The sequence below is a fragment of the Palaemon carinicauda genome, chromosome 2 (genome assembly GCF_036898095.1).
Source record: "Palaemon carinicauda isolate YSFRI2023 chromosome 2, ASM3689809v2, whole genome shotgun sequence".
In the NCBI taxonomy this organism is placed as follows: Eukaryota; Metazoa; Arthropoda; class Malacostraca; order Decapoda; family Palaemonidae; genus Palaemon; species Palaemon carinicauda.
Window position 1 is genome coordinate 58,662,368 of NC_090726.1, and position 23,243 is coordinate 58,685,610.

Genomic DNA, 23,243 nt, shown 5'->3' on the forward strand with positions numbered 1-23,243 from the left:
TATATATATATATATATATATATATATATATATATATATATACATATATATATATGTATATATATCTATATATACATACATACATTATATATATATATATATATATATATATATGTATACATATATATACATATATATATATATATATATATATATATATATATATACATGTATATATATATGTATATATATATATATATATATATATATATATACATATACATATATATATATATATACATATATATACACACACACACACACATATATATATATATATATATATATATATATATATATATATATATATGCATACTAGTGTATAGGAGGCGTAAAAAAAGACGGCTAAATATTTAAATATATATGCACATACGCACACACACAGATTATGGTTTCCGAATGTACCTCTCGGGGTACCCCCTCTTACCAGGGTATGACTACTCCCTTGCCCCTTACTCGAGTGACCAGGAGAAACGGAGTATTCATACATCCGGCAATGCCGCTGAGCGTGACCGGAACGAAATATATATATATATATATATATATATATATATATATATATATATATATATATGTATATATATATATATTTATATACATATATATACTGTATATATAGCCGGACCACTAGCTCTTCATTATATAGGGAATATTCTATATATATATATATATATATATATATATATATATATATATATATATATATGCATACAGCCGGACATGTAGATCTTGATTATATAAGGAATATATGTATGTATATATATAAATATATATATATGAATATATATATATATATATATATATATATATCACTCACTGAAATCATTGATATCTGTCTCCCTTCCCAGCTGGATCAGTCATCAGACAATGGTGTCTGGTTGGGCGGAAGGGCCCTGGAAGACTCCGGATTCCAGTGGGTGGATGGAAGCCCTTTTACCTATGACAACTGGGCCCCTGGAGAACCCAATAGTTACATGGGTATGTACCTTTTTACAGAATGTTTGTAACTAAACATACTGCTAAATCTATACGTGATTTCTGTGATCTTTTGCAACAATATTCTTTTGCAATTTACAGCAGATTTCTGATTCTTTGATGGAAATATGATTTTGGTTAGTCAAAAGTATATTTCATGTTGGTGGTATGTATCGTGCACTTCTTTTCCTATGATAGTGCACAGAAGATATTTTCATTCTTAATCCTGATTACTTTTCAGCACTATTTGTATTATTGATAAAACTTGGATTAGTTTACATTTTGAATGTCAAATGAACCAGAAACATCTTATTTATCTTTTTCCTTAGTGTCTGTCATTTAGGAGCCTTTTCACCAAAGGCAGAATCAATTACTATTGTATTATTATGGAGTTTAAGCAAAATTATTCACTCATGATATAACTTTAAAGCATTATCCACTCCTGGTTTTATATTTAATAAAAACCCATTCCTACTAATCCTTATATTTCTTAGGGAAACTTATTAGATCATTTTTATAGTCTATATATGAATTATCTGTTTTAATGATGGTAATGTTTTATTTAGATATTCTATTTTAATTTTTAATTACTTCTCATATCTTTTATTAATTTCCTCGTTTCCTTTCTTCACTGGGCTATTTTTTCCTTGTGGAGCCCTTGGACTTATAGCATCTTGCTTTTCTAACTAGGGTTGGAGGTTGACGAGTAATAATAATAATAATAATAATAATAATAATAATAATAATAATAATAATTTACATCCATGAAACTACTATCCTCCCTAACAGACCAAGAGGACTGTATTGAAATGTACAATCGAAGATTGGGCGTATGGAACGATAAGAATTGTGGACACCTTACAGGGAGAGTGTGTAAAAGGCCTAAAGGAGCCACACTTCCCCCACCAGCAACAACAGTGGTGCCTGCTGGCAATTGTCCAGAGGGATGGGTTCATGTGGGTAAGTGGATATAGTATTTGCACCATGAATAATTCAAACATCTATTGATATAGATTCAGTAAATATTGCAGAGAATAATCCTCTATAACATAAAGTTAATGAATAATTCCTTCTTGCTTAAATTTCATTGTTAGAATACTACATGCTTTGAAAAATTAGCCAAACTTCCGGAGAACTATAGGTTATGAGTCACGATCTTAATATTTTTTTATCAATTGTAACTTGTATGTCGCCAAGAGCAGTACTTTCCTGAATCAATACAAGTTTAATGATAATACATCTAAAATATATGGAAATTAGCTCATTAATAAAAATAGATAAAACTATTCATAAATGAATAATACAAAATTGTGTTGACCAATTTTGACGCACAATATTTCTAATAACCTCTTTTGGCCGTCTAGACAGCACTTTTCTAGTCTCTTATTTCAAGTTTTAAATAATTCTAATTAATCCAACCTATTAATCACATTAATAAGTCTCAGTGTCTGGGCACACGAACGCTCATGAAGATCACAATTAAAACCTTTGAATTTTCTCCAGTCGCAACAGGAAGGTGCTTCAAGCTCGTGCAAACCGAAAAGTACTTCGACGACGCCGCAAGCAATTGTAAAGATCAGCATGCCGGTGCTAATTTGGTTAGTCTTCATACTCCGAAGGAAATGGGTAAGATCTGAAGAAAGTTTAAGGATTATAAATAAGAAGTACGCTTGTATCTATTGAATTCGTAACAAATAAAAGAACAAAAACTAATTGAAGCGTAACAAGGGGTGTGAAAACCTCAAGAATGACCTACTTAATGAATATTTAAACATGAAAAGAAGACTAAAAACTAAGGAGATAAGCTAACAAAACTATAGAAACAAAATTCAATTCCTGTAAAACACAAATATGCATATAATTGTAAAATTCGTTTTGTACAATTAATCAATGTGGTCACGTGGCTAAGTGACTTAGTTCCCATTTGGCAGGTTGTGAACCACCCTTGGTCTACATCCCTCCAGGCCGTAGGGTTTATGGTAGCAACATCACCTCTAAAGACAATCTGATAAAAGAGTAACGTAATCATCTTTTGAACCAAAGAAAAACATAAGTTGTATGATCACTAAACAATTACTTGCAAATACGAAATGGGGGTCGGGGGTTGGCTAAATGTCGTTAACGTGTTTGCATAAATATTCGTTTATAACACAATCCTTAAAGTTACTTTATAGACACTGAATGGAAAATTCGATTTTCATCATTGACTAAACGAATAGTTTTGCACATGTGTAAATATACAGACAACTAATCTACATATAACAATAAATACTGACTAGTAAACTTGTTGCTTTTGTATACATGCACTTAAGTACAGACTTGAACTTAATATATCATTTATATTTCAAATCAACTAATTCTCTATTAGAGGACGAACGTAAATGTTATTTTCCTTCATTTAATCATTTCTATAAATGTATAAAACAATTTTTCCTCTTCTATGACAGCATATATAACAATGCTGATTGGAATAAATGGCGCCGATGCTTGGATAGGAATGAAATACGAAATGCAAGAATATGTCTGGGTGGATCAATCAACAACAGACTACACTCCTTGGGCACCTGGCGAGCCTAATGGACAGTATATGTCGGTAAGATATAGTAATGTAACTATAGTCAATTCTTTTCAGCGAGGCAGATTTGCACCGACTCGCAGGGGTGCCCTTTTAGGGCATAAAGTTTCCTAACAGCTGATTGGTCGGAAGTATTTTTGTCCGACCAATCAGCTATCAGAAACTTTTCCGAACTAAAAGGGCACCGCTGCGCGTCGGTGCAAAGGTACCTCATTAAAAAAAAAATTGAGTTTAGACAAATGTTTTTTTATAGATGAGTTTCCTTTACCAAAAGTATAAGTCAACATAGAATGTGATTCTCACTCCAAACAAAGCTTTCATGTCATGTTTTGTTTAGCTAATTATACTGTCACCATACTATAAATGATGTTTAAAAAAATCATGTATTCTCCATACTATGCGATGTGATTTTACACTATTATTACTCACTTTTCTTTAATGTTACATATCTCATGAAGTGTAGTATAAGTGATAGCAAAATATTATATGAACGTTTAGTACTGGCTAAAAAAGTCAAAGTTTAAAATGAATTTAATTATATATGCACAGTATATATATATATATATATATATATATATATATATATATATATATATATATATATATATATATATGCATATATACACATATATTCAAATGTAGACATATATATGTACGTGTAAACGAAAACAATGTTTTAGTTGCAAATAATAATTCTCTTTTGTTTCAGATCATCTCCTCTGCGAAACCATTGTCCAATATGTGTACCAAATATTATTTCATTTTCCTTTTCTTTTCAGGAGCAAAACGTTGTAGCAATTTATCCAACAGGGCTGATGAATGATGTTTCATATTACTACTATCAGGGTAGCATTTGTGCCATGAAACAAGGTGAGATTGATTAAAGGTTTTATTATTATTATTATTATTATTATTATCACTACAAGCTAAGCTACAACTTTAGTTGGAAAAGTTGGCTGCTATAAGCCTAAGGGTTCCAACAGTGAAAATACCCCAGTGAGGGAAGGAAACAAGGAAAGAAATAAACTACAAAAGATACATGCATACAAACACGCACGCATATACATAATATATATATATATATATATATATATATATATATACATATATATATATATATATATATATATATATATATATGTATATATATATACATTTAGAAGTGTTTTTCATATTCACATAAGCCATGCATTACACTCTTAATATCTGGATTCTCTCTATACCTCGGGATCAGACACCCAATGAGAATCACCTCAAAGATAATAGCTTTTGATCGGCTGGGGAATCGAACGAAAGTCCGAGAAACTGAGGTGACATTGACATACCATTTCTCTTTGTGGCTAGATGGAATGTCACTGTCACCTCAGTTTCTCGGACCCGGGTTCGATTCCCCGGCCGACCAGAAGCTATTATCTTTGAGTTGATTCATCCTTGGGTCACTTATCCCGAAATATAGAAAGAATCCAGATACTAGGAGGAATATAATATATGTCTTAATTGAATATATATATATATATATATATATATATATATATATATACATATATATATACATATATATATACATATATATATATATATATATATATATATATATATATATATGTGTGTGTGTGTATATATATGTCAAGACAATGCTTCTACTGGAACGATGGGTAGCAACCTTGCATTTCTGTTGAAGATGTAGAAATTTACACACACACACACACACACACATATATATATATATATATATATATATATATATATATCATATACACATATATATATGTATATATATGCACATATATATATACATACATATATACAGTATATATGTGTTTATATACAAATATATAAAGACAAAATCTAATATCGCTGTTTTATTCCAGATCCATCAATAACAGAGCCTTCCTCTTTGCCTAAATGTGACGCTCCGTATGAGAACTACTACAGTTATCTAGGCGAGTGCTACAGGCCAGAAAAAACATTAATGTCATGGGAAGTAAGTAAAGTCTTGTCTTTTTTTTCTTTCTAGCTGAAAGTTCTGTTCTCTACTGTAATCAAAGAATATTTGTTGAATACACCCAACTTATGACTCAATTGTCGAGATGAACATCTGATAGACCACCTGATTTGACATTAATTCTTTTTATTCCGGACGAGTATTCCTTATTTGGTGATTATCATACATCATTTTACATACAAGGCCATAATTTAGATATATAACCCAAAATAAACATCTCATTGCACTATATAAAATTCTTAACAGGTACAAAATAAAGTTCTGAATTTGGACATTGAATAAAAAGTACTATTCAGCTTCGGACTTCAAATAATTACCCTCTTTAAATTCTAGCATTGAAAATGGCAAAATAATATTTAAGAAATAATGGAGTTAATACTCATTTGAATATCAGTTACGGGCCTGATTAGAGATTATATTATTATTATTATTATTACTAGCCAAACTACAACCCTAGTTGGAAGAGTAAGATGCTATAAGCCCAAGGGCTCCAATAGGGAAAAATAGCCCAGTGAGGAAAGGAAATAAGGAAATAAATAAATAATGAGAACAAATTAACAATAAATCATTCTAAAAACAGTAACAACGTCAAAACAGATGTGTCATATATAAACTATTAACAACGCCAAAACAGATATGTCATATATAAACTATAAAAAGACTCATGTCAGCCTGGTCAACATAAAGACATTTGCTGCAACTTTGAACTTTTGAAGTTCTACTGATTCAACTACCCGATTAGGAAGATCATTCCACAACTTGGTCACAGCTGGAATAAAACTTCTAGAATACTGTGTAGTATTGAGCCTGACCATTGGAATTAACTGCCTGTCTAGTATTACGAACAGGATAGATTTGTCCAGGGAGATCTGAATGTAAAGGATGGTCAGAGTTATGAAAAATCTTATGCAACATGCATAATGAACTAATTGAACGACGGTGCCAAAGATTAATATCTAGATCAGGAATAAGAAATTTAATAGACCGTAAGTTTCTGGCCAACAAATTAAGATGAGAATCGGCAGCTGAAGACCAGACAGGAGAACAATACTCAAAACAAGGTAGAATGAAAGAATTAAAACACTTCTTCAGAATAGATTGATCACCGAATGAGACCAATTTTTTTGTGAAATTGAAGCAGACACAGACCTAATGTGTTTCTCAAAAGTAAATTTGCTCTCAAGAATCACACCTAAAATTTCAAAAGAGGCATACAAATTCAAAGAAACATTATCAATACTAAGATCCGGATGTTGCGGAGCCACCGTCCTTGACCTCCATACAAACATACTTTCAGTTTTGTTAGGATTCAATTTCATACCCCATAATTTGCACCATGCACTAATTTCAGCTAGATCTCTATTAAGGGATTCAGCAACCCTAGATCTACATTCAGGAGATGGAATTGATGCAAAGAGAGTAGCATCATCTGCATATGCAACAAGCTTGTTTTCTAGGCGAAACCACATGTTATGTGTATATAGTATGAAAAGTAATGGGCCAAGAACACTACCCTGTGGAACACCGGATACCACATTCCTATACTCACTATGGTGCCCATCAGCAACAACTCTTTGAGATCTAATACTTAAAAAATCAATAATAATGCTAAGAAACGTCCCATCCACTCCCAACTGTTTGAGTTTGAAAACAAGGGCCTCATGATTAATGTGGTCAAAGGCAGCACTAAAATCAAGGCCAATCATACGAACTTCCTGACCACAATCAAGGGATTTCTGTACAGCATTGGAGATTGTAAGAAGGGCATCACATGATCAAAGGCCTTTACGAAAACCAAATTGCAAACTAGGGAATAGATGATTACCTTCAGCAAACCTATTAAGACCTTTTGCCAGAAGACGTTCAAAACTTTAGATAATATGGGAATTATGGAAATTGGGCGGTAATCAGTGGGACTTGAGCTACTACAAACACATTTACATAGAGGAGTAACATTACAAATTCTCCAACAAGTGCTAAAAGCCCCTCTTCTTGCTAACTTACGCAAGATAACAGATAACTTTGGAGCTAAGAAATATGCTGTCTTTATATATATATATATAAAAAAAATGAAAAATACCATAGAGGATTCTATTTTTGTTTCATAAAGTTAAGAGATGAGAAAATGAAAGTCCATCTTAAGAACTATTGCTTCTTTTCTGAATAACTAGCTCTGACATACCTAACGTAAAAAGCATAGTGAGTTTTCTGTAAAAGGTTTCAAATATATTTATGAGGTACCATTTAAAAACATAACTTCCTTACGATTAGCAATATAAGCATCTTACATTAGCTTTGCATTAATACTTGAAAAAAAAAATTCTTTAGCATATTTCTTTACTTCATAACTTTCATCAGGACGCAGAGAAAGCATGTGCAGCGGAAGGAGCTCATTTGGCTTCAGCTTACAGCATTCACCAAGGGTCCTTCCTCTGGGTTCTTGGCCAGGATGAGAACATTTTGAACCCGTGGATAGGTCTGAATAATAAAGAGGTAGGGGCATGTCAATCAAAATATTAGGGTGGTACTAAATTCTAATCTATATTTTGAATGCAACAAATAAAAGATTAGAATTTATTTTACCCTTGCCATCTTGCTGGAAATATGTTAACTAATTCTTGAACTGATTGGCTGATTGCATGAGAAATATTCGAAACACGAACACGAATTAAAAATCTTAGTGAATACTGATTTAAACAGTCAATTACGCTATTGAATACAAACTAACTTAATTTTGTTCCTAATCAGATATATAACCAGAACTTGAGAAAATTAAAGCAAACATCTGAAATAATCAAAACAGATGATAGAATTACTCACGGTCATCTTTTTTTTATGAACAGTTACAAAGCACTTACCAATGGTCAGATAACTGGCCAGTGACATACACGAATTGGGGAGAGGGACAACCCCAGGTCAACGTCACTGACAAAAACTGTGTCATGATGGACTCTGAGGATGGCCTTTGGTACAATGAAAGATGCGAGGAACTGAAACCGTTCTTGTGTAAACATTCGGAGGGTAAGGTTAATTCATACTCTTTTGCATTGATTTGATCAACTAAATAATAAGATATGATAAAAGTTGCTATCTTTTTTTTCATTGCAGAGGCGCCCCCCCCCCTTCTCTTTTTAAAGTAAATGATAAGATACAATGTAATGTGTTATCTTATTTCACCCTCTCTCTCAATGCAGTAAATGACAAGATATAATATAACGTGTTAACCCTCTCTCTCTCTCTCTCTCTCTCTCTCTCTCTCTCTCTCTCTCTCTCTCTCTCTCTCAGTAAATGATAACATATATTACGTGTTATCTTATTTCCCTGCAGAACACCCCCCCCCCTCTCTCTCTCTCTAAATGCTTGCATATGTATGCATTCCCTCTTATATATTTAAAGGCACTATTGTCTTGATCACAAAGAAACAAGTAAATGTATGTATATATGTATGTATGTATGAATTCAGATCCCTTAGCCTTAGTATTAAGATATTCATATTACTTGTCTTGCCATAAATGTTTAATGTTGTTATTATAATTTATACCCCTACTTAATAAAAAAAAAAAGATGGATAAACGTAGATTTATAAATAGATTAACATTGACCTGGTTTCTTTATCAATCCAGAACAGGCTCCCTCACCTGGACCACCAATAACAGGTCACTGCCCGGATGATACCTGGAGTTCTTTACCTGGACCATACTGTTACCTGATCGTAACTGACGTAAAAAATTGGAATGATGCGCATGCACAGTAAGTTCCGAGGTCGTATTCGAATAATAATAATAATAATAATAATAATAATAATAATAATAATAATAATAATAATAATAATAATAATAATAATAATAATATCAATGATAATAAGCAATTGTTATCCCCATTTCATATTAAGAGATTTACATAACTATCAAATATGTAATGTATGCCAAGTCTTGCTTCGAAAGTTCTTTATTTTCGTTCAATGTAGAATAATAATAATAATAATAATAATAATAATAATAATAATAATAACTGCTACAACCTTGATGATAATAATAATAATAATAAAAATAATAATAATAATAATAATAATAATAATAATAATAACTGCTACAACCTTGATAATAATAATAATAATAATAATAATAATAATAATAATAATTGCCACTACTACAAATGAGAGTAACAATAATAGCAATGGAGCAAAAATAATGATAATAATAATAATTTTCAGGAACTATAATAACTATTTTGACCAATAATCATTCTAAGCCATTGTGCAAATTTGATTTTATTTTAAATCTATTTATTTTCCAGAAAATTGGGTTTCCTTTCTAGCGAGTCTAATACTTATGACTTTACCGATCACGTATTTTCTTATATATTTACGGATGTGTTTATATTATTGTGCACGTGTGATTATCAAACGTTTAATATCCGAGTTAAAGGATGGCTACCTCTCGTTATTTATGTATGGATGCCTTTCTGTCATAATGCATATATGACTATTAAACGAATATATATTGATATTTAATAATGCCACGGAGTTAATTTTCACAGTTGCATGTTCCTAGACTCCAACCTCACGTCCATCCATTCTGACGATCAGAACGCCTTCCTCAAGCATGGCATTCAAAGCGGTGCAAATATCAACATTTGGATTGGACTCATTCAGAAGACAAGTGGTAAGCGTCGTTTAATATCCCCGCTTTCTAAGTGGGGATACCGTTCGTGTATCATCAAGAGCAGAAAATCTGTACTAATCAGGGCCATTCATACTAGGTTGGTTTGCTGAGAGCGATTAGACAAGTCTCTCAACATCACCAATCCGCAGTTGGCCAGCGTGGTGATGAAAATTGGCCAAATGCCAGACATGAATAAGGGCATGTCTGAGGCCTTTGTCCTACAGTGGACTTGTTGATAAGTGCTATGTTTCAGACTGCGTCAATTTAGGGGGAGGGTGTTCAGGGTGGAAAGAACATGGCAGGTACAAGCAGGAGAGGGATAAGGCTGGCTGGCTTAAGCAGGCTGGAACAGTTTCATTAGAATCAGTGTTTTTCGTTTTCAAGCTGTCTTTGTGGACGGAAACTTTGTTAATATTTTGAAATCTTCAGTATTCGAGTAACTGCAGCTGCTGTTACTGAATGGCTATAATGAATAACTGTAATTTTCTCTTATTTTTGTTGTCGACTACTTGGGGGATCAAAGTTGATCCAGTCAGATGATGTGTAATACGGTAAAATTGTTTGACAGTATTTCTGGCATCAGTAATTTGCTATGTTAATGTTATAAGGAATCCTTTTATGTGCATGCTAGACGATAATTTTGTTTGCACATTACTGAACATTTCACAAATATTTTAATCATCTTATGGATTTTATGAAACCAATCTCTTATAGTGTCATGATATTAAACTTATAATAATTGAATTCCTGAAATTTCATATTTTCACTACTTTCCAAAATTTGCCAAAATGAAAGTTATCAGAATGACTAAATGATGCTTTAAAACTCATCAGTATAAAAACATTGCAATTAAGTATTTCTTTCAAATCAAAATTTTACCTAAAGGAGTAAAATCACGCTGTATTGACAGTTTGATTTATCTAGGTTTATATGAATTCAAAACGCTTGAACCTAATTTCTAGGAGCAATTAGGTAAATAACATCTCATTTTCATTAGCAAATATTTACTATCTAGTCACCTCAGAGAAAAAATTCACATCTACAATATTGCATTTAAATCATTGATATTTTTATTGTACTTATGACCCAAGATAAAAGACTCAGATATAATTATATCTTAATCTATCTAATTACTATAAAACACCCACGTTTATTTTGAATTACTCGAGGCAATGTTCAGCCTATGCACAATATCATCGTCTTTCATGAAGCGAGTCCATTAGTTCTTCAAAATAGGTTTACATAAGTCTTTTTATAATTTATATATCATATCTCTGTTTTATTGTTGTTAATGTTTCTCAAATATTTTATTTTATTTTTTCATTACTTCTTATATGGTTTATTTATTTCATTATTCCCTTTCCTCACTGGGCGATTTTTACCTATTGGAGCCCTTGGGCTTACAGCATCTTGCTTTTCCAGCTAGGGTTGTAGCATAGCCAGTAATGATGATAATAATAATAATAATAATAATAATAATAATAATAATAATAATAATAATAATAATAATATAGAAATTTTGGTTTGAATGAACTCTCTTTAAAAATAGGACTTTATTACAAACATGTTTTTAACTACCTTGCCATCTAATATAACAAAGATGATTTCACTTATATCAAGAAACATTCCCTTAGGTTTTTTCAAACCAAAATGTAAAATGAGCAAACATAAAATAAGAACCGTCTCTCGCAGGTTTGGGTTGGTCTGACGGGACGCCCTTTGATTACCAAAACTGGGCAGATGGTGAGCCCAGCCTCGACTATGAACAGTGCACTGAATTCTACCACCGGGATGGGAAATGGAATGATCTGCCGTGTGACAACTACCGCGGCTTCGTCTGTCGAGCGGCAAAAAGTAGGGCTTTTTATAGTATTCTTATACTCTTAATAATAATAATGATAATAATAATAATAATAATAATAATAATAATAATAATAATAACAACAATTAAAACAACAACAACAATAATAATAATAATAAAATAATAATAATAATAATAATAATAATAATAATAATAATAATAATAATAATGGCCAGTAAAGAAACATGTCAGTGGCTCCAGAGAGGAAAGCTTAAGAAGGAAACTGAAGAAATGGTAATGGCAGCACAAGATCAGGCTTTAAGAATAAGATATATTCAAAGAGCAATAGACGGAACTAACATCTTGTCAAAGTGCAGGAAATGTACTAGTATGGGAAAAGAAGAAACCACCAACCACATCGCCAATGAATGTTCAACAATTGCTCAGAATCAATACAAGAAATGACATGATGCAGTGGCTGAAGCTCTCTACTGGAGTCTCTGTAGAAAATATGAAATACAATGCAGCAACAAATGGTATGAACATCACCCTCAAGCTGTAGTAGAAAATCATCTGGCTTAACTACTTTGGGACTACAGTATAAGGATGGACAGGGTGATACAAGCACATCGACCAGACATCACTCTGGTCGATAAAACAACGAAAACAGTAACACTAAGACCTACAAATTGAATTGAGAAGGTTATGGAATATGTAATCAGATATAGCGCCAATAACCATAGGAGCACTACGGACCATACCTAAGTCATTGAAACGGAATCTTCGGAAGGAAGGAGTCGATATAGCCCAAGGACAGTGACAAAAGAGCGTGTTACTTGAAAGTGATGAATTTCTAAGGAATCTGGATGTAACTGGGAACCCTACACTATAAACCACCAGGCTCTGTAGACTGTTATTGACAAAATAAAAAGGAAAACAACAATAATAATTATAATAATAATAATAATAATAATAATAATAATAATAATAATAATAATAGCAAGAAGAAGAAGAAGAAGAAACAGAAAATCTAGCTCGTTTTAACAAGCTCACCTACGGTCAAGGACTTGATAAAAGTTGTTATAGATTCATTATACAATTCCAAATATCTCTCACATGGCCATTTCATTAGTGATAAATAAATACTGGAGTAACATAAAAGGGCTTCTACCAAAGGTATTCCCATCGGTTTAGACTACTTGTATGACTACAAAGCATCCTCTATCGCCAGAGAAACACAATCTTATAATGCACATAATCTTGCGCATATACTTTGGTCTTTCTGAAAAAATAATCTCAATCTATGTCTTGGTTGGACTTTTATTTTATTCCTGGTATGTAAGTTACACATTATCCTCCGGTAATTATACTGTATATAATTTCATGTATATTAGTGACCAATCCACTTAATTCGGTCCGTGCTATCCCTATTTCAGCATTTCCTATAGCACCTTACATATCTTGTTCTGCTCTCTTTTTATCGTTTTGGCTAAACAAACAATTTATCAAATATATTTCAGTGAATTCTAGCTTTCTATTTTATGTGAATTAGTTTGTCATCCCTTTTCATATATTATAAACTCTACTTAAGTATTCATACATTACATTATTCTGTTGACAAACATACTCATTAGGTTCAGAATGTTACCGAAATCGCTTCTTTTAAATTACATACAAAAAATGTGTCCTCTCTTCTAAAAGTAATTCATAAGTATATTGCGAGTATTCTCTGTTTAAAATCAGGCCAATTTTATATCTATATTCTCTAAGATGTTCTCTTAAGCTGAATCTTTCTTCACAGTACCAGACGAGGAGCCAACAAACCCTACAGTACCACCAATTCCCCCAACAGACGGTCCTTACGAAGGAGGTAAGTCGTGTAACTTATAGGCATGCAAAGGTCTTATTCATACAGTATTGCTTCAATTACAGTCAGCTTCTAAGCCTTGATCTTGAGTAACAAAGGTCCTTTTATAAAATCAAGGATGCTGAGCAATAGACCTAGAGTTAAATGAAGTTTTGAAACTAGGTTGTGATACAAATGTGGAAAATGAATGTAATAACAGACCGGTAAATTTACCATCCTAGCAATTCCTCCTTTTTAGTGACATTTTAACACTATCACAAAACGATTGTAGAAAAATAAATGCTTTATGCAAAAGAAGCCATCATAATAATCTACATCATCTCAGCAATTTAGATTGTTTTTAATTCTGGCTGCACCACAAACAAATAATGCTAAATCTATTGCCCACTCCAGTTTTCATTCATTTGTCATACAGCATATTCCCCTTCATCTCTCAGTTTCTGTTTATCAAAGCGAGACTTGATTAATTCAGGAATTCCAAGGAATAAGTAATTGAGGTAAACTGTTAATGCCCGTCTGTTAATCCTTTAATATCGTCATTTGTTAATTGTGCCTCCGAGATGGATGGACCTTCCATCTATTTGAAAAGCATTTTACAGACACTGCCCTCTTATATATACTGTTTTAAGTTCTAGGAAACTGATTTGTTTCACTATTCCTCCCTGTGTTTTATTTAGACAGGCAATTATCCCTCTCAACTATACATATTTTAATGTAATTTTTAACTTTTCTCTCCTTTGTTTTTTTTAAGCTACTGTTTACCTGTCTCGTGAGCCTCTATGTAAAACCAGGATGAGGTTAATTAGCGAATAATTATGGGTTCGAATATTATATGATATGATAGAAGAGTTATAGAATATTTTGTTTTCACTCAGGAAAAGGAGTATTATACTGTACAATTTGATTTGGTTTATATATATTTATATGTATATATATATATATATACATATATATATATAAATATATATATATGTATATATATATATATATATATATATATATATATATATATATATATATACATATACACACACACACACACACACACACATATATATATATATATATATATATATATATATATATATATATTGAAAAAGGTCAATTCCTAAGTGAAAATAGTTTTGAAACTACTGATAAACCATACAAGGAGACAAATTAATTTAATGTATTATCTAGGAAAAAAAGGAGTTAGTTTTCACTATAAACTAGATATCATGCAGAATCACAATTTTGGGTGTTACATATATTTGATTCAATGCGCTTTATATCCAGAGTATTACAAAATATTTGTTGATAAAAAAAAGTCTTTAACATTGTAAATACAATGTCTCGAAAGTTGTGCAAAAAATAGCCAAAAATAATGTTAGAATAAGAAAATATAGAAAAAAATAATTAATTATAGTTTAAGCTGAAAAAAAATATCTACCTTGTGTATATAAGCAATAAGCACGAGCAATAATGCATATAATACTATATTTAGAAGTTACAAGGCCCATCTTCCCATTGCAGGTGGACTTGGTGGTGGTGCCATATTTGGCATCGTTATCTCCGTACTATTCGTTTTTGTTGCCGTTGGCTACGTTGGGATTTCTTATATGAAAAAGAAAAATACAAATTCTGGACCATATTCGTCAAGTAAGTATACAGCTGAAGAGCTAAGTCTTGCAAGTAACTCGAGTATGCAGAATGGGAACATATATTTCCAGCCAGTACAGTAGGAACATTAAGCTAAATTAGTAAAATTAGGACGATTTCCTTCGAGTAAGTAAAATCGGACAATTTAGCTTGAGTAAGCACAATGGGAAGATTTAGTTAATATAAATAAAATCAGACAATCTAGTTTGAGTAAGCACAATGGGAAGATTTAGTTAATATAAATAAAATCAGACAATCTAGTTTGAGTAAGCACAATGGGAAGATTTAGTTAATATAAATAAAATCAGACAATCTAGTTTGAGTAAGCACAATGGGAAGATTTAGTTAATATAAATAAAATCAGACAATCTAGTTTGAGTAAGCACAATGGGAAGATTTAGTTAATATAAATAAAATCAGACAATCTAGTTTGAGTAAGCACAATGGGAAGATTTAGTTAATATAAATAAAATCAGACAATCTAGTTTGAGTAAGCACAATGGGAAGATCTAGTTGATATAAGTAAAATCGGACAATTTAGCTTGAGTAAGTTCAGTGGGAAGATCTCGTTAAAATAAATAAAATCAGACAATCTAGTTTGAGTAAGCACAATGGGAAGATCTAGTTGATATAAGTAAAATCGGACAATTTAGCTTGAGTAAGCACAATGGGAAGATTTAGTTAATATAAATAAAATCAGACAATCTAGTTTGAGTAAGCACAATGGGAAGATCTAGTTGATATAAGTAAAATCGGACAATTTAGCTTGAGTAAGTTCAGTGGGAAGATCTCGTTAAAATAAATAAAATCAGACAATCTAGTTTGAGTAAGCACAATGGGAAGATCTAGTTGATATAAGTAAAATCGGACAATTTAGCTTGAGTAAGCACAATGGGAAGATTTAGTTAATATGAATAAAATCAGACAATCTAGTTTGAGTAAGCACAATGGGAAGATCTAGTTGATATAAGTAAAATCGGACAATTTAGCTTGAGTAAGCACAATGGGAAGATTTAGTTAATATAAATAAAATCAGACAACCTAGTTTGAGTAAGCACAATGGGAAGATCTAGTTGATATAAGTAAAATCGGACAATTTAGCTTGAGTAAGCACAATGGGAAGATTTAGTTAATATAAATAAAATCAGACAATCTAGTTTGAGTAAGCACAATGGGAAGATCTAGTTGATATAAGTAAAATCGGACAATTTAGTTTGAGTAAGTTCAGTGGGAAGATCTCATTAAAATAAATAAAATCAGACAATTTAGCTTGAGTATGCCCAGTGGGAATATCTAGGTTATATAAGTAAAATCGGAAAATTTAGCTTGACTAAGCCCTGTGGGAAGATCTAGTTAATATAAGTAAAATCAGACAATTTATCTTGAGTAAGCTCAAGGGGAAGATCTAGTTAATATAAATAAAATCGGACAATATAGCTTGAGTAAGCCTAGTGGATTGATCTAATTAAAATGAGTAAAATTGGACAGTTTAGCTCAAATAGATGAAACTGGAAAATTTAGCTCAAAAGTAAGTGAAATGCGGAAATTTAACAGGAGTAAGTAAAATCGAACAATTTAGCTAGAATAAGTTCAATAGTAACATTTAACTCGAGTATGTAAACACGGAGAGTTTAGCTCCAGTCAGTACAATGGGAACATATAGCTCAAGTCAGCACGATGGAAGCATATAGCTCTAGTAAAGGCAATGGGAACATTTAGCGAAATCAAGTAAAATTAAAACATTTAGTTCTACTAAGTACAATCGGAATGTTTAGCTCTACAAAGTACAATTCGAACATTTAGCTCTAGTAAGTACAATCGGAATATTTAGCTCTAGTCAGTAATAGAGGAACATCTAACTCTAGTAAGTACAATCCGAACAGTTAGCTTCGGTAAGTAGAATCAGAACATCTAAATCAAATAAGTACAGCCGGAGCATTTAGCTCTGGTGATTAAAATCAAAATATTTAACTAGAATAAGTAAAATCGGAACACCTAGCTCAAGCAAGTGCAATAGGAACACCTAGCTCGAGCAAGTACAATAGGAACACCTAGCTCGAGCAAGTACAATAGGAACACCTAGCTCGAGTAAGTACAATCGGAACACCTGGCTCGAGTAAGTACAATGGGAACACCTAGCTCGAGTAAGTTCAATCAAAACACCTAGATCGAGTAAGTCCAACACTTACGATTAAGAACAACTAGAACATCTAGCTTGCGTAAGTACAATTATATCCAACTACTTATATTTTTGTAATAGAAGGAAATCTCTCATTATTGATATTTTCATAGTCTAATGTGTGTGTATATATATATATATATATATATATATATATATATATATATATATATATATATATATATATATACACACACACACATATATATATATATATATATATGTGTGTGTGTGTGTGTGCGTGTATCATATAAAACATATCTATCTATCTATCTATATATATATATTCATATATATATATATATATATCTATATATATATATATATATATATATATATATATATCAAAGACCATTAATTCACCTATATCAATTTGCTCATTCATCAACAGCTCGAAGTGTGGGAGTGGTCAATCTTTCCGGCTTAAACCAGCGTGATGAGTCCTCTGTTTCTCACTTCGGCCAAGTGGATGCAACAGATGCATAACAGAAGCACTTTCTATTATTAGCCTTATCCTTACGATTGTCGTTTTTGTTGTTGTTTTTGTTGCTGGAACCCAGCGTTGAAAAGAATAAAGGCAGACCATTATCAGAGCAGAATTACATAAATTTAGAAAAGCCATTGAACAATGAAACAAGTCTTAAAACCTACTTGGCAAAAATGTATATTATAACTCAAGCGGAATATGGAAAATCATTTAATTTCATCTACACTCCTCATTACTTTCATAATATCAATTCATATAGTTATTCTTAATGTTGCATTAAATCATATTATTTGAGTAAAATTAAAACGTAGTAAGTTAGTCAAGAGTTTCTAACCAAAATACTGTAATATTTTTTTTAAAGTACTATGATCAAACTTAGCTTTTGGATAAACCATTCCTGTCTTGTGGCAATACTAAATTAGTATGACCTCAAGATAAATAAACCTTAAATAATATATATATATATATATATATATATATATACTTATATATATGTATATATATGCATATGCATATATATATATATATATATATATATATATATATATATATATATATATATATACACTTATACATATGTATATATATGCATATATATATATATATACATATATATATATATATATATATATATATATATATATATACATATATATATATATATATATATATATATACATACATATATTGTATATTTATATCATGTAGATAAAGCAAAGCAGTGTGTTATTTATTCATGGATCTTACATGCCCAGTGTATCAAGTTACAGTCCATATACTCTGTATATTATTAGAGAAAATACTTAATACACGAACGCATAACCATTAAGATTATCAACATTTATAAAAAAAATGTAAATTCTTTTTAATATTAAGCTGATTTTACTGTAAATATACAATAATTATAAATCATTCTAAATGAATGTACAGCAAACAAGTCTTTATTCATTATCCCTTATAACTACTAAGTTTCAGAATTTAATTTAATAATAGTACCAGATTTACAAATTCAGGGGTCTGATAAGGCCCCCCGCCCCGAAAAAAAACCCATTTTCTTCTTTCCTAGAGGTCTTGCGGCAAGGTCCTATATTAACAGATGAAAAAACACCATAAACCATAACTGTTTTAAAGTAAAAGTTTTTCATCAACCACAAGGAGTTAGGAGGTGTTCTTGGGCTCGTTGGAAAGGTCTCGAGGTCCTGCGACGTACAGGGGGGGGTGAGGCGATAGGCGTACCCCTCCCTATATGGGGTAGGGACGCGAAAACCGTAAAATTAGGGGTAAGCGTATCTCAGGAACTATCGCCCTCCCAAAAATAAGTTAATTGGAAAAAGATTTGAGTTTTTTTTTTTTTTTTGACATTTTTTTTACGAGATGGAACAAAAAATATAGGAAAATTTGAAAATATGCAACTGTGGTTGTATTGTATATACTATAAGTCCTATGTTGGTTTTTAGATTTTCAAAATTGATTCATAAATAAGGGAGGAGATAAATTTTGAAAATAAGAGAAAAAGACCACAAAAAACAAGAAAAAAACAAAAAACAAAAAAAAATATTCAACTTAGGGAGACTAAAATTGGCTGAGATATTGTGTACATATAGATGCATATTCTGTGCAAATTTCAATGTCATAGTGCAAAAATGACCTCCTCGAGTTTCTTCCCTTAAGAGGAGTTCTTGAGCTCGTTGGAAAGGTCACGAGGTCCTAAGACGTATAGGGGTAAGAGGATAGGCATACCCCTCCCCATAAGGGGTAGGGACTTGAAAATCATAAATTACGGGGCATGCGTATCTCAGAAACCACAGGGACTTAAGAGGTGTTCTTGGGCTTGTTGATAAGGTCTAAAAAGGCTCATTGTATATAGCACCCGACCGAACTCTTAGCCACCTTTTCGGGGTGGTGATCCCTAAACAGCGTTTTCGGTGACATCCAATATATTACTGAAGTATTCATTGTGAAACAGACAGAAAGCCAAGAAAATAAAACAAACCTTGGGGAAGGCAAATCTCAAAATTCATATGGAATAGTAGATGCATAGATACATATACAAAATATTCTTATACACAATTGAGGTGACTAAATCATTGTCAGATGTGGTTCTGTAAAATACACTAACAATCTATTATCAATATGTTTACATTGATAGTTTATCACAAAGAAACACATCAAATCACCTACGTAAACACACAAAAATTGTCTATATATACACACATATATTATATATACATACATACAGTTTATATATATATATATATATATATATATATATATATATATATACACACTGTATACAGTAGATAAAAAACACAAACACATACACAAAAGCGCACAAATTATATATATATGTATATATATATATATATATATATATATATATACATACACACATATATATATATACATATATATATATATATATATATATATATATATACACATACATACATACATACATATGTGGGTCCCCAGAGACTGCAAACGAAGCAGGGAGAAGTAAGAGATAACGACTGAATGGCGATATAAGTAATTTTGCTGGTATAAGCTGGCATAGAAAGACCATAAACAAACGCGATTGGAAGGACTTGTCTGAGGCCTTTGTCCTGCAATATATGTACATATATACATATATCTATCTATCATCTATCTATATATATATATATATATATATATATATATATATATATATATACATATATATATATATATATATATATATATATATATATATATATATATATATATATGTAGTCATACATTTTCGTCAATGAAGAAAATATCGCCTCAAGAGTTCAGTATTCTATTACCTATAAAAGTCCTTAACTGTAAAGAAAATGATCGAAGGCTTTATTTCCCATTTACCCTTTTTACTGGAAATATAATGGCAGAGCTTAAACTGTAAACCAGAAAAAAAAAACCGAAAAAAAAAATGGTTAATTCAGGAACAATTGATGGAGTTACAATTTGAAGAGGTGATCGAAAGTGGTAATAACACAATAGAGAAAAAGAAAAAGGACATCAAATAAGATTAACAAACATCAAAGGAATTTGAAGTTTTACGAGTTGTGAAATTCGCCAATCATTTTCTATTTTGTTTCAAAAAGTCCATTAGGTAAAAGTGCACTATTGCGAAGAAAATGGGAACTATCATATTTGGAATACCAAATTTTCCATGGCAGTGAAAATAATAGAAAGGAATTCTTTAGTGTTCGTGAAATTTTTGTGGGGCTGGTACTCTATTTGATTGTTTATGATTAGATATTACATTTTATAAAATTGAATACTGAGCCAAGAAAATATACATTTCGCAAAAAAATAGTTTGAGAGAATTTATCTAAAAAATATATGGGAATATGAAAGATTACAAATTTTCATAAAAAAAAATCAAAATAAAATAGACATCATTTATAGAAAAAAAGAGAGAGAAAGTGGTTTTCGAGAGAAATATTAAAATAATACGGAGGAAGTCCAAAAACAAACAGTAGCCAAAAATTTCTAATAATTCAATGATCAGGTGATGATATATAACCTAAAAATTTAATATATCTATGGCACATCAAGCATAATTGATGAAAATCACATTAAGATTTATGTGAAAATCTTAGAAATAGCAAATTTAATATATACGAATATATTCTAACAAAATATATCAGCTCACTAAATAATTAAGTTTGAGTAGAACTGATTAAATCAAATTGATTTCACCAGCCACTAAAGCTTCTATATCACCAAACAATTTGACATCATCTGCCTACTAAAATAATTCCAACAGGGAAAATAGCCCAGTGAGGAAATGGAATAAGGTAACAGATAGAATAGTGTGCCTGAGTGTACCCTTAAGCAATAAAACTCTTATCCATGAGAGTGGAAGACCATGGTTCAGAGGATATGACACTACCCAAGATTAGAGAACAATGGTTTGATAGCGGAATGTCCTATCGAAATATTGATAAGCTAAAAAGTAATAGTTTGTGAAGCACGTGGCTTAATACCAGGAATAAGAAATTATATATACATTTCTTACAAACAACATTTATTTATTTACGAAAGACATTAGATTGTAAGAAATTGATATAACAAATTATAGAAACTATGCAATCATAATTGTCAAAGTAAAGAAGTTAGCATGAAATATATGCAAATATGATTTGAAGTTTTTAAAATGAGGAGTCAGTTAAATGATCCAACAACCTTCAACCCATTAACATTTGCAGGAATGACACTGGAGGACCAAACATTTAAATAAATTAATTCAAATTTGAAAATTAGGAGTCCTTCCTATCGCTATGTGAGACTTAAAAGCCAAGAAATAAATGGAAAAATTTATAAGTAATCATATACTTATGATGCGAATTTATATTCAGCATAATTGAGAAGCAATACCTTTGTCTCATATCTGCTTTTATATGAAACCGTTCACTCTCCCAATAATACTCAATCACAATCTTTGCTTTCAATCATAAAATAATGAATTACTCTTAAGCTATTACATTAGTCAATAAATATCGGCACAGAGACACCTATGCATATAATCCGAATTCTATAAGTAATCGATATAGATTAATTTTTTATTGCATAAAGAATTTCCATTTAATCAGAAATTTGTCGTGCAACAATATATATATATATATATATATATATATATATATATATATATATACATATACATATATATAAAGGGGAGAGAGAGAGAGAGAGAGAGAGAGAGAGAGAGAGAGAGAGAGAGAGAGAGAGAGAGAGAGAGAGAGAGAGAGAGAATGTTTCGTATATACATTATACCTATACCTTTAGAGAAATTTGTTTCTAATGTCAGAGATAAAGAATTTCAACAATGAAAAAAGGTTCTATATGCAGCAATTGATTCAAGTGTTTTCTTGAGGCTTCTTAGAAAACTTTTATTTTTGACAGAGCTTGTTCTGTTCTACAGTACTCGCTGGAATCTCTAAAAGCAATAAAATATTTGACGAAGCAACTATACTTGTATTTTCATGCTCTCTCTCTCTCTCTCTCTCTCTCTCTCTCTCTCTCTCTCTCTCTCTCTCTCTCTCTCTC

At 31.1% G+C, this 23,243-nt stretch overlaps 1 protein-coding gene across 1 annotated transcript in view; it reads left to right on the forward strand.

Annotated features, from left to right (window-relative positions):
* The window catches only part of LOC137617672 (macrophage mannose receptor 1-like), a 74,555-nt gene extending 55,985 nt beyond the window's left edge, over positions 1-18,570 (forward strand). The window contains exons 35-48 of the mRNA XM_068347673.1: positions 849-978; positions 1,765-1,935; positions 2,479-2,601; positions 3,423-3,568; positions 4,330-4,420; positions 5,422-5,534; positions 7,914-8,048; positions 8,399-8,576; positions 9,179-9,305; positions 10,095-10,219; positions 11,912-12,073; positions 13,822-13,890; positions 15,400-15,525; positions 18,096-18,570. Of these exons, the coding sequence (XP_068203774.1) occupies positions 849-978; positions 1,765-1,935; positions 2,479-2,601; positions 3,423-3,568; positions 4,330-4,420; positions 5,422-5,534; positions 7,914-8,048; positions 8,399-8,576; positions 9,179-9,305; positions 10,095-10,219; positions 11,912-12,073; positions 13,822-13,890; positions 15,400-15,525; positions 18,096-18,190 (1,791 nt within the window). The 3' untranslated portion in view covers positions 18,191-18,570. The remainder of the gene's footprint in view (positions 1-848; positions 979-1,764; positions 1,936-2,478; positions 2,602-3,422; positions 3,569-4,329; positions 4,421-5,421; positions 5,535-7,913; positions 8,049-8,398; positions 8,577-9,178; positions 9,306-10,094; positions 10,220-11,911; positions 12,074-13,821; positions 13,891-15,399; positions 15,526-18,095) is intronic.
* Positions 18,571-23,243: the final 4,673 nt, after the last annotated feature.